General features: G+C 44.4%; 1 protein-coding gene across 2 annotated transcripts in view; it reads left to right on the forward strand.

Moving 5' to 3' along the window:
• The window catches only part of MMS22L (MMS22 like, DNA repair protein), a 92,933-nt gene that overhangs the window by 43,649 nt on the left and 35,298 nt on the right, over window positions 1–13,986 (forward strand). For both annotated transcript variants that reach the window (XM_066608191.1, XM_066608200.1), the window contains exon 13: window positions 217–726. In XM_066608191.1, coding sequence (XP_066464288.1) covers window positions 217–726 — 510 coding nt within the window. The remainder of the gene's footprint in view (window positions 1–216; window positions 727–13,986) is intronic.

A 13,986-nucleotide genomic window follows, 5' to 3' on the forward strand; every position in this document is an offset into this window, starting at 1 on the left:
GTATTTCTTACTGATGCAGATGGAAACGCCGTATCTAGAGTTTATATCTACAGCCTATGAAAGGTGTTCAGTGCTTTTTCGTTAAATTACATTTTAGGTCACTGCTGTATTGCTGTGAGTGGTTTTGCTCTTGCATATAAAAGTGGCTTGTTTTACCAATTTAAGGGATATTTTTGACTACAAAAATATTAATCACATAACTGTTCTCTCATACAGAATCTACTCCAAGTTCCATCAAAGGAAAATGCAGGAGCTCACAGAAGTTGGTTTGCAGAACTTTTTTACACTTTTTCTGTTACTGGCTACTTTAGCAGAGACTGAAGATGTCACAAGTCGCATTTTGGACCTTTTAAATTTCCTAGTTCCTTCCCATCTTAGTTCAGCTCAGCAGACTCTAGTGTGGAGAGGGAATTTTGCATTTATACTTATTTATGTGGAGAAAAACATGGATATTAGTGTTTTGGCTGAAAAAATCTCACACCGTTTTCGTGAAACTGCCAAAGAGTTCTTGGTTTCTAAAGGGGACTATGGCCAGAAGCATACACATTGGAACCTGCTTTCCACCTATGTAGATGGCGTCGAAGAGGTTTTTGAGACAAGCTGTCGTCTAGATCTTTCAGAAGAGAAACTACTGAATGATGGCTTCAGTATGCTACTGCCAGCATGCCGGGAGTCGGAGTTAAGCGCGGTTATCCGTTTACTGCAAACGGCCATTGCGAGACTCAGGTAAGTCTATATTTAAAACTTTCACCACACAAACTCCGTTTTAAATGCTGCTTACATGTGTGTGTCTACTCTGTGTGGTAATTAACATCGAATACTCTGATAACAAAAACTAAGTATACATACTGCCCAAATTCAGGAGATTTATCAAAACTGACTCCAAGGAAAACTAGGAGAATTCTGCATAGCAACCAATTGTCTTTAGCCTCTTCTTTTAAAAAGGCTTCTGAAAAATTAGCTCTGATTGGCTGCTGTGGACAACCTCTCTACTTTTCCTTTTCACCAGTGTTTATTAAATCTCCATTGTTCATTGTTTTCTCTCCTGTCCCCTGTTAATACAGTCCAGTGATCACACCCCTCTAAGGCTGGGTTCACACGGGGTGGAAATTCCCCCAGCAATTTTTATCCCGGGATAAAGCAGCAAGGTAGACGAAATTTGCGAAAATCTCGTCCACCCACTGCAGAGAAGCCGTTGCGGCCAAGCCGCGATGCAACTGACATGCTGCGTGAAATTTAAAGCCACAACATGTAAATTATATCACCGGCTCCACTGTTGCCTCTCTTCTCTCTATGGGGATAGATGGCCGCAGCGGAATGCAGGCAGTAAATCCGCTTCAAAGCCCACGACGAATGGAGCAAGCTTTGAAGCTGCATTTCTGCTGCTGAAATCTTGCGGTATTTCTGTGCGGTCATTCCGCGTGATTTATGCCCCGTGTGAAACCAGCCTTACGCTGCCGAAACTGCTTGCTTGAACCGGTGCTGAGGTTGCTCAAATCAGAGGACTAGCAAGTGTCCTCTTCAGTCAGACTTTCATTTTTGGAGGAGGGAAACTGAAAAAACAGATCTTTATCCTCCCCATTGATCTCCATGGGGTTTCATATAAACGGAAAGCAAACTGAAATGCTTACATTTAATATTATTCTGTTTCATTTTTTTGGATGCAAAAAGGGCACAGTCCAAAGTCTTAAAGGGGTTGTCCTGCGAAAGCAAGCGGTTAAGCACTTCTGTATGGCCATATAAATGCACTTTGTAATATACATCGTGCATTAAATATTGGCCATACAGAAGTTATACACTTACCCCCTTCGGTGTTGGCATCCCCGTCTCCATGGCGCCGACCGAAGCCACCTTTTCCCTTGATTAGACACGCTTGCGCAGTCTCCTCTTCTGTTCTGTTGAATGCGCAGAAGACCTGTGCGGCGCGAGCACGCAGGAGCGGCCCCATTCAACAGAACAGAAGAGCAGACTGCAAGCGTGTCTAAGGGAAGGAGAAAAAGGCTTCGGTCGGCGCCATGGAGACGGGGACGCCAACACCGGAGGGGGTAAGTGTATAACTTCTGTATGGCCAATATTTAATGCACGATGTATATTACAAAGTGCATTAATATGGCCATACAGAAGTGCTTAACCCCACTTGCTGCCGCGGGACAACCCCTTTACGTTTCAGGGTTTTTTGGGGGGACAGAAATATGACGGAATGAAAGCAAATAGAAACCTTTCCATTTTTTAAACCCCCATTAAAATCAAAGGGGACAAAAACGGATCCGTTTTTTCCGCTTTATATCATTTGGTGTGAAAACCACCACACTTTTTAAAGTTCCCTTTTTAATTAATTTGGCTGTTTGCCAGCATGGAGGAAATTAAGGGCTACAGTAAGTGTCTTCCTACTCTACCCGACATGCTAATATTTGTACAATCCATGACCATACTACATTGTTAAGACTGTGTAATATGTCTATAACTCAGAATCCTCGTATGAACACGTTACTAGCATTTGCTGTGAACTGTAAAATGACTGCAATCATAATAACCTTTAAGAGTTTGTCCAGCTTCCAGAAAAAAAACCTAGACACATTAAACAAATTTCTGCAAACTGAAAAAAATATCTGATTTTCATGGACTGAATTTACAGGCAGTTGGCAACCCTTTTGCTAAGTCTGGGAACTTGTGCGCAGGTTTCTACTTCTGAAGGGATTCTGTTAGCTGACCGCCCAGATAGGGGTAGGAGAGGGGATTAAACTGGCCGCTAGCCTTGCTTGAGTGAGAAGTCCTGCCTCCAGAGCACTTCCAGCAGCATCAAACTTTTTTCTAACTCTGTCAGAAAAGTATAACCTCCCCTGCCCCCTAATTTGGCCTGTCAACAGAACTGCTGACAGAATCCCTTGTAAAGTATTTATTTTTTAATTCATATGTATTTTTTTCATGAAATATCTGCAGAATTTCTAAACTTCTCTGGCACAATACAGCCGTATATAAATATACTACATCTCATTAATTGCAATACACCTCAAATACACCTTTGTGCGCACACACCTTGCTTACAACTGAATTGAGCCGTGGTTTCCTTAAAGTATCCACTTTCCAGCAGTGATCACCGTGTTTATCTGCCTCAATAAATCCACATTCATAACTAACTAGCTTCTTTTGTTCATTTCCGAAAATCACTGATTTGGGTGGTGGATTGAAATTAATGAGCTGTAGTGCGTTTCTAGTGTATAATCGTACTTGTATACACCTCAGGATTATGGCAGGAAGCGTGAAAAGTTTAATTGTTTATATTGCTGGCTGCACTCATCGTGCTGGAAATTATGCACAAAAAGGTGAGCTTTATATTAAAAAGTGACCTTTTTCCCCATAAAAAATGAAATCTCTTTGTCTCAGTATAATGGCAGGTGCACAGCTCTACATATCCCTTTCTATAGCTGTCCTGAAACTGTATGCTCACAATTCAGCGCTATTAGAACTGACTGCATAAGGCCCCCTTCACACAGCTGAGAAAATTGTGAGACGCACAAGTCACGCACAAATATAAACCCCATTCTTTTGAATGGACTCTTATGCATGAGTGACACGATGCGGGAAAAAATCACGGCATACTCTGTGTGTTCCTTGGAACGCATTGCCCATTGTTGTCAATGGGACAGTAAATGAGATTGCACGCTATGCGATATGCAGGTATGTACGATGCAGGGTTTCCCACTGAAAACAATGGGAAAGACTTGTCTATCCTCCAACATGGCTGAAAGCTACATCGGAGGATTGCAGATTTACTGAAGTGATGGAAGGCATTTATTGACAGATAACCGCCCGCGTGCTTGTGGAAAACGCACGTTGGTGAGCGCGATGGCGAGCAGAGTTTCTTGGCCCAACATCTTGCTTGGCGGTGTAGGTAGCCGTAGGCCTCTCGCATGTGCTTGGAGTAAATGCTGTGTTAAAAAAGGCAGCGTTTTTAGCTGCGTTGAAATGCGTTTTTCACTGCGTTTTCAGCACAGTTAGGTCATTCTCACACATGGCCTTTGCCGCGATTTTACTTTAGTTTTTAGAGGCAGTGTTCCTGCCTCTGACAGCGGCTTCTGCACAGACCATCATTGATGAGGCGTGCTAAATGCAAAAAATAGAACAGGCAGCACTCCGAAATCGTGGCGCTGGAAAGCGCCGTATTCAAGCACATGTCGTTGAGGCTCCATTGAAATCAGTGGGAGCGTTATACTGCGATTACCGTAGGAAAAACCGTCCGTGTGTGAGTGGCCTTATAAATGCAGCCAAGCAAGCTGATAATGCCAGAACTGAAAAACGCCGTCAAAAACGTTGTAACCACACTCCACCGTGTTTTCAGCAGCGCTGAAAACTCACCCCTGTTCCTTTTCAATGGGCAAAGCATTGTGCTTTAAAAAGTAGAAATGCATGAAAATAGAACACCGTGCTTGAAAAACGCTACGTTTTAGCGGATGTCTGAGAAGCCCCATTGAATTCAATGGTAGCGTTTGACAATGTTTAGCGCTGCACTGAAAACGCAGCATTAGGCCGCTTTCACACGGGCGACAAGATATCGCTGCAAAAAAAAATCGCAGTGATGTCGCATCGTTTTCTTATGGCGATATTGCATTTCTGTTTTGCTACAAAGTGGCGTGAATTTGTAGCACCACGTGTGAGGATTTTTGGGGGGTAGGGGCTTGAAATATAAGTCTCACGCCAAAAATGAGCCCTAGCTGCATAAACAAACCGCAGGAAGCTCTGCGTCTGATTAGTAACAGAGCACGCAACTCAGCCATTCAGAGACTTCATAGGGAAACATGGGTTGCAAAAAAATTGCGGCTGTATAGAGCATGCTATGATTTTGTATTCTCGCAATATTGCAGGCTACAAAATATCACTTGTGTGGAAGAACCCATAGGAAAGCATGCGCTTTAGGCCTTCTTCACACGGGCGACACTGCATCGCCGCGAGAAAAACGCATTGCTGGTCCGTGCGATATTGCTGCGTCTTCCCACAGCAATACTGCGATTTTATAAGTCCTACCCTGAAAAAAAGCTGTAGCTGAAGAAAAAAAAAAGTATGCATCACCTCTCGTGCACTGTCTGGGGTGCTGCTGCAGCTTCTCCCTGGGTCCCGGCACTGCTTCTCTTAACCCTTTCCAATCCAATTTGTATTCTGGTTTTCCCATGGGGCTTACTCTTTTTCTGCTGTTATACAATGGCGCTATATGCTGGCTAGAGCCAGTACTGCATGAGGTGACATGTTGAATAGGCTCCAACAGCAGAGAGGCTGGCAATATGCAGTAAGAGAACCCTGACGGGCGTCCTCCGACATCGGAGCTGTACAGCCTTAAATCATAATGTCTTTAGACGTCAGACAGTGGATTGGAGAGGGTTAATCTTCTGGCCGGGGATTGAAAAATTCCCGCCTTCTGGAAGGGATGGCTGCGATTTGCTGACTCTTAGCCATTCATCGAGCACTGGCTGTGATTGGTTCAATCACAGCTATTCTTTGAGCCCTGGCTGTGATTGGCTGTCAGCCAGGGCTACCGTTAAAGTTGCATAGCACTGTGCGAAAATCGCGATTTTCGTGCAATGCAACAGAAAGGAAGGCTCCATAGGGAAACGGGCTGCAAAACCTCGTGTGCCGCCAAATCGCCGGACCAGTGAGGTTTATTTGTCGGGTTGTTGCATGCAACAAAACATCGCATGTGTGAAGGAACCCATAGGAAAGCATGGCTTCACATACATGCGATTTTGTAGCATTGATACAAAATTGCGCGACTTTGTCGCCCGTGTGAAGGAGGCCTTACATACATGTGATTTGTTGCACTGTCGCATTGCGTCAAAATTGCCCATGTGGAAGCGGACTTAAACACTGGAAAAAGTGTCCGTGTGACGGCGGCCTTAGTGCTCAAAATCCCAGCCAAAATTTGGCAGTATATTTGTATTTTCTCAAGGTGAAAACAGTGTATCTAATACAAAAGTGATGCAGACGAGCGTTAATGATGGGGCGTGGGTGTGCGCGAAGGCTTTCTATGAATATGTGCGGCACACATGACAGATTTTTTTCTGATATGTAAAGTTTAACCTATGATATTTTTCTTTAGAAATTACAAGGGTTTCTAATTTCTTTTGGAATATTCCCCGTGTTTTCAGTATGTCAGATGCAGGGCTTATTTAAAATGAAAAGAAAGCTGGAGCAATTTTCTTTATTCCATTTCAGTCTCCTAAGGCCTATTTCCCCTGGTGAGCAGATAGCGGTAGGGGGTTTAAGGGAATTCAGCTCTCTGCAAATTAATGTCTCACATCATGAAAATTCAGGAGCATTTTTTTTTGTATCTTGAAAAGTAATACAGAGAATGTGAGTATTATTTCTTGCCAGCGGGTAGAAGATGAATGATTTTGTCACAGTTTTACTGCTTGATGAGCAGTGTCCTGAGGGTCAGGCTTAACTCTGTGTCACTATGCTGCTCATTACTCTTGAGCTAAATAAGGGCTGATTGGATCTAAATTGCCTAGCACATGGGCCACAGATGAGCTCAGTGAGCAGGGGATGACCTGCTATTCAGGTGGGGAGTCACCCTGGTGTGCAAATGCTGCATTAGAGCACCGTGGGAGAATGAGAGGCTGCCAGCAAAAGAAATCGAAATGTAAAAACTCTTTGAAGCTGAGATGGAAGAATTTTGAAGTGTAGGAAGTGACAGGTTGATGGTACTTATCAGCTTTGGCTGGATTAGAGAACAGTGTCATCTTGCTTTTATAATGACAGTAGTCTAAAGCCGGCTGCTAACTACTTGGCGGTGCAGAGGAGCCGTTGTCACAGTCTCTTCTGCTTCTTGCTGCTTCGTGTGATAGAGAGGTGCTTCAGGATGTTTAAGCCTTCTTAATAAAATACTGCTGTGCAATAAAGGCAATTAGCCCCCCCTAGCCCACCCCACACTATCTTAAATAACATGGAATGTTTATTTTGTGATGTTTTCACTACTTTTATGATATATTTTTTATCATCTTGGGCAGTTAGAAAGTGTAAAGTCGTTGCAAAATATTTTTCAGATTTTTTTTTTTTTTTTTTTTAATCCCTACATACTTTTACATTTTGTCGAGTGACTGCAAAAGAACAGAAATCACATCTAAGGGAAATAAAAGGGAGGACTAGGGAAATAATGAAACACTAAAAAGTTGAATATGCAGAAATGTACTAAGGATCCCTCATGGAAATAATCCTACTTCTACTGGGGGGTAATATCAGTGGCAGTAGGTCCTGGGACATCGTGCGGCTTAATACAACTAGATGAAATACTTGGTAAAGAAAAGTATCCAGATTGGCAATGTGGTGACTTTAGCAGGTATGAGAAGAAGAAAAAAACTTGTGTTGCTTGTCCACAGTCGGGTTCGAATTGCATTCCCCACGGTGATACCGGCCACGGGGAACGCAATGCATGCTTTCCATAGTGTTGCTATGGAAAACGCAGCCCTCTTGTCCACGAGCGGAGAATCATAGGGATTCTCTGCTTGCAGGCAGCAAATCACAGCATGCTGCAAATTGCCGCGATTCTCCGTGGTCAGCCTATGTGTCAGATAGGCTGACCGTGGAGATCCGTCTGCAGGCTCCTGCTCCTGGGGAGCGGCTCTGGCAGCAGAGATCCGCCGCTGGATACCGCAACGCCCGTGGACAGGCAGCCTTAAAGTGATATGTGCAGAGTTCAATGGCTCTGCCTATAGGGTAGAGCCATTGTTGCAGTCATACATAGAGTCAAAGTTGCAGTCTTCTGTTATGGACAAATTAAATTAATATTTGAGCATCTTAACCCCTTAATGACCAAGACTGTTTGCACCTTAGGGCGAGCACCCACTGGCGTTTTTTTACCTGCGTTTTGCGTTTTGCGTTTTTCCTGCACAGGCATAGAAATAACATGTGTTCCTGTCCACTGGCGTTTTTTTTGCGTTGCGTTTGCGTTTTTAACATAGGAACTGTCAGTTGCATATGTGTCCTTATTTTTCTCAATGGAAATTAACGGGAAAACCGCGAAAAACGCGCGGAAAAATCGCGGGAAACGCGGCGAAAACGCTGCGTTTTTTCCCCGCGGAAAACGCAATCGCCAGTGGGTGCTCGCCCTTAATGACCAAGCCAAATTTTAAAAATCTGGCATGTCTCTTTAACATAGAATAACTCCGTTAAGGTTTTACATATCCAAGTGATTCTGACATTGTTTTTTCTGTCACATATTGTACTTCATTTAGGTGGTATAAATAGACCGATTTTGTGTATATGTATTAAAAGCGCCAAAATCTGGAACATTTTGAAAAATTTTTTTTTTTTTTTTTTTTTTTTTCAACTGCAATATCTCAAATATGTGCAAACATACTGTACAAATTTTTGATGCGATATATATTTCCATCTGTTTACTTTATTCTGGATGCATATTTGAAAAACTTTTTAGTGTGTTTTTTTTTTTTTATTTTTTATTTTTTTTTTTTTTTACTATTTAGGAGGCGTTATTTAACAAATTTAACATTAATTATCAACATTTTGAGGAACACTTTGTTTTCCTACACCAAGTCAAGATTGCAAGAGCTCATAGATGTCAGAATGAAACAAATTACCCATATTAAAAACTACACCCCTTAAAGGGGTTCTGACATGAATAATTTTTTTATGCTTTAGCAGCCATTGTTCCCTGGTCTGCCTAATGGACCCAGGGAACCCATGGGTTAATGGCTGCTAAAGCATAAAAATCTTATACTTACCTTGTCTCCTGTTGTTGTTGACATCGGGGGGTCATCTCCCGGCAGCATATTAGCACTTTCTGCTTAGGTTAAGCAGCCTGACTAGAGCCACCTGATTGGTGCACGCTGTGCAGTCACGTGGTGCTGAAGAGCCAATCAGGTGGCTCTAATCAGCAGCGCTGCTTAACCTAAGCAGAAAGTGCTAGTATGCCTCCCGGCAGGCAGTCTTCTTCCTCCAGCAGCCGCGCCGCTCCGGGATCGCGCGCATGCGCAGTGGAGAGGTGCCCTCTGACAGGAGTCAGGACGGGCTGCGTCTCCACTGCGCATGCGCAGCACTCCGGAGTTCAGCCGGACGGACGGGCCGCCCACAGCTTGTGACGTGCTTGCTGTGGCGGTCCGTCCGTTGACCTCGGAAGTGCCTGACGGACGGACCAGAGCAGGAAGCGGTCTTTTTGACCGCTCCTGCTCTGCTTTAAAGGCACAGAAGAAGATGCCGGCTGGAGGGGACATGCCTGGCGATCGGGCCAGGCCAGGTAAGGTGAGTACAATTTTTTTTTTTTCATGTCAGAACCCCTTTAACGTATTCACTGAGGGGTGTCATGAGTATTTTGATCCCAGAGTTACTTTTCAGGAGTTAATGCAATTTAGAAAAAAAAATCATATTTTTGCAAATGTCATTTTAAAAAGGTTTTTTTTTTGTTTTGTTTTTTTTACACTATAGTGCATATGAAAATGAGGATTTACATCCCCAAATGGATACTCCTGTTTGTCCTGTGTTCAGAAACATACCCCTTGTTGCCGTAATCTTATGTCTTTATGCACAACGGCGCCCAAACCGAAACGAGCAGCCGGTGGCTTTCAGATTAGACATTTTGCTTGAAGGTGATTTAGGCCCCATTGCACACTTGTAGAGCCCTTGAGCGGCCAGAACGATGGAAAACTCTCACAAATGACCCCATTTTGAAAACGAAACCCCTTAACGAACTCATCTAAGGGTGTACTGTGTATTTTGACCCCACAGTTTTTGAATGAATCTAAGCAAAGCAGAAGGAAAAAATAACAATTTTCATTTTTTTGGCAATTGTGTCACTTTAAATGCATTCTTTTTTGTACAGCACACATAAGAATGAAGACTTTCACCCAAAAATGAATACCCCTGTTTGTCCCATATTCAGAAACATACCTATTGTGGCCCTAACCTTCTCTCAGTAGGCACAATGGGGCCCAACCAAACAGAGCATCAAAATTCAACTGTCTTAACTTTTACGTGATCACGTACCGTTCACCGTGGCCTTCAGTCACTGCTCCAGGCCCTTAGCTATCTCCCCAGCTTCTGCGCTTGCGTACGCCATCTTGGCGACTGGTGCATGCACCGATGCTGGGTAAAGGTCCATGGATAAGGATCTTGTCAGGGGACATCACCAGAGACCTTGGGTAAGTAATTTCACCTTCCCTCATGAATCCAATCCGTGAGGGGAATGTATAAAGGAGACCAGAAATCTGTGCTATTTGAATGCAGCTAAATACTCATGCAGGATGTGCCTAATGTAGTCTTGTCTTCGATCAGTGATTTATACTCTAGATACTCTAAAATCTTCTTCCATTCAAATCATTGAATGCAAATAAATGCTCATCAATTAGTGCAACTTAGGCAAGCATCACACTGGCAAGGGCGATATCGGGCCATGATTCACAGCCCAAAATGGCCCTCGCAATCCTTTTGAAAACCCCTGGCTGCGAGGCGTGTTCACAAGGGAGCAGCCTTTCATCACTGTGGGGCTGAAGGAATCCCCCGCTGCCCCTGTCACAGCCATGCCAGGCGATCGCAATGTTCTCCCATTTAATTTTTTATTTTACATAGGGGCCGGCACTCTTGCCACTGGCCCCATTAAAGACAGTGGGCAATATCGCAATTTTTTTTTTTTTCTTAATCGCAAATGAGAATGAAACCATTAAAAACCATGTGTTTTATAATCCTGCACTATTACTTACACTCGCATTGCGCAATTTTTCTTGTCAGTGTGAAGCCGGCCTTAAAGAGACTTTGTCAGCATGTTTTTGCAGTCCTCACTGAGAGCACCATGAGGTGTCGTGACTGTCACACTGATTGCAGGGATGTGTCCGCTGTGTTGGGGTTTTGGAGAAAATATTTAATTGGTAGCAGCCAGCTCCGGAACTAGTCCTCCATATTTATGAGCTGCAGCCAGCCACACCCACCTCGCCCCTCCAGCCAATGACTGGCAGCTCTCTATGCACAGTAATAAGCAGAGAGCTGTCAATCAGTGGTGGGTGAATATCCAGGACTACATAAAGTGCTGCCATTAATAAAAGCAGAAGTATCAGTGTGACTGCCGCAGCCTTGTGCTGCCCTCAGAGGGTTGCCAAAATATGGTGACCGTCTCTTTAATATAAATGCACCTATTGGTTCAAATATTAATGTTACACTGGTTGTGGAAATATACCTTTCTTCACAATGTGTAGTATATTTGTGGAAATACATTTCTTCTTTTGTACTGCATCGTAACTGTTCCCATTTCAACCCCCTCATGGTTTTGTGGTTGGGCTTCGGGAAAAGGACAGTGCAGTTTATCCCATGCACACCTTAGAGTCATGTTCATCGCTGTGCAGGGAGCGCACTGCAGAGAACATCTGCCTGGACTTCCTGGCTGACAGTTGGCGGTCACGGGCTGCGCTTCATCACTGGGGAGTGGCCCACTGCAGGCTAAACAGTAGAAGTCTCCTGGGGGCGGCGGACCCCTACCTACAAGTAATTCTGTAGAGACTTGTCTATTACTTCAGCAGCCCCCTGTCTGGTGCACTCTCCATGTCTTACCTACACATATCTATATACAGGTGTTTGGGTTTTTTTGGTGAGGGCCTGGTCTTAATTTTTATGGAATTGCCCTTGCAGACCTGCCTTTTTACAACACTTGTGCCATCGCTGTTGCATTACTTTGCTTTTTTGCACTTTGTGTCCTTGCCCTTTATGACCATCTCCACTGATTTTACAATACTAGTGCCTATGTGGCATACAGAGTCTTTGCTGCCATCTAGTGACCACTCTTACCTCAGCACATTTCCAAATTTTCAGCATATGGTTGGAAATTGTTAGCAATAATTTCTTTCTACAGTGCTTGTAAGACCTCTCCATTTCTCATAACCATGCTACCTGGGCAGCGGCTTGCCTACAGAATGTAGACTAATTCATGACTTCTTAGAACAACCTACATAGCTGAGATCTCTCTTTACTTTATTGTTACTATGGGACATCATTCTAACAGCCCCTCCCTATCATTCAGCGCTTTTTCAGCTTACAACTTCTATGCAAGGATTCTGTTCCTCCCTCAATGGGCTCCATCTCTCTTTCTAATACTATGGGCAGAAGGGATTGTTTCCTGGGTTTTCTCAATCTCATCAACTGGAGAAACATGGACAAGGCATTCAATTGAACACCCTTCAGATATCCGTCATCCATTCCCATAGAGGATATTGAAAATTACCATAGAAGAAATAACTTGCACATTAGAGCCGTTCTTGAAACAGTGGGCCTAAAGGATTTGGAATCTACTGTATAAGTTTGGTTTGCCTCTCTCTTCAATGATTCCCAACGTTCTACAATGGAGCTAAATAGAATTCATCAGCCCTTGGGCCCTTGGTAAGAGAATGCCTCTCATCCAAGGGACATTATACACTTTGTCAAAGAAAATGAAGCACCTGGAAGTTGATGCTTTGCTGCAGACCTCAACATGCAGTTACATCTCAGTCAGATATGTAAATAATTAACCCCTTAGTGACCAGCCCATAGTATTTTTACGTCCTGCCTAAGTTGTCTTTAATCCCTGAGGACATAAAAACATGCATCCTGCAGGAATTAAAGCCCCGTGGGCTATGGACGTGACAGCTCCATGCTGTCGGTGCCCGGAGGTAGCCGAAAACATGGAGCTGTCTTCCTTGGCCGCGGGGAGCCACACCCCCCACCACGCGCAATGCGGTCGGTGCTATCCAGTGGATAGCACTGATCGCATTGAAGGCAAAAAAGTTTTTAGAAAGTTAAATAGTCAGCTGCCCTCATGGATCGAATCCATGGGAGCAGGTGAGATTACTCACCCCAGTCTTCCATGTTGTCCCACGGTGATCTGGTCCTCCGGGACCAGACGGCGGCCTTCTGCAAATGCTTGCCAGGCGGCATTACGTCAGCCACATGCGCAGAAGGCCGGGAGCCGCAGCAAATTTGAAATCTCCTGGCTCACAGCTCCTGAAGTTAGCTGGGAGGCAGGAGATGAGATGTCACCGGGGACTGCGATCGCTGTTATTCAATGGATAACGACTGTCGTGGAAAAGTGAAAAAAGTTCGTAGGTGAAATACTCACCCCCATCCCCCAGGCGGCGATCTACAGCTGCCACAGGCTTCTGCACGTGTGCCGATGTGGCACGCATGCGCAGAAGGCCGGAGAGCCCAGCAAATTTAAAATTCCCCTGCACCCAGCTGTTAAAGATAGCCAAGTGCAGGGAGTTGTCACCAGGGACTGCTATATGTAGTTCCCAGTCACATGTTCACCATTATCCATCGGATAACTGAGGTCATGGGAAATTAAAAGGTGTGTTTTTAAAAAAAAAAGTTTCAAAATTAAAATTTCATCTCTGCTTATGGATCGTATCCGTGAGGGGAGATTAAATTACATACCCAAGGTCCCAGGATTTTTACCCCAAGGGTATCTTTATCCACGGGCCTTACCCCGACTTCGGCTCATGCGCCAGTCGGCATAATGGAGGACGCATGCTGAAAAGTCAAGGATTGCCTGGGAAATTTAAAGTCTCCCTGGTCCTGGCTACCAAAGTTAGCCGAGAGCCTGGAGATGTAACAGGCCCGCAGTTACTGGTCATTTGATCACCGTTATCCAATGAATAATGGCGATCATGTAAAAGTTTTTTAAAAAGTGCAAGTTTCATCTCCCCTCACTGATGCAGTCGGTGAGAAGAGATGAAACATCTTACCAGAGGCCTCCGCATTTGAACCCCGACGCAATCATCCTCCATGGACCAGTCTGGCTTCTGCTCATGCGCCCGCCAGCAAAACGCTGGACGCAGGACCTGGGGAGCCCAGTAAATTTTAAATTCTCCTTGCTCCCGGCGACCAACGGTCACTGAGAGGCTGGAGCAGTGACTGGTAGCCTCGTTGAGCAGTCCGTGGTCATGAGATAAAAAGGTAGTGATTTACCATTAGGCCAGACTCGCATGACCGGATAGAAATTGCGGATTCCGCATGCGTCTGATCCGC

Source organism: Eleutherodactylus coqui, chromosome 1, assembly GCF_035609145.1.
Source record: "Eleutherodactylus coqui strain aEleCoq1 chromosome 1, aEleCoq1.hap1, whole genome shotgun sequence".
Lineage (NCBI taxonomy): Eukaryota > Metazoa > Chordata > Amphibia > Anura > Eleutherodactylidae > Eleutherodactylus > Eleutherodactylus coqui.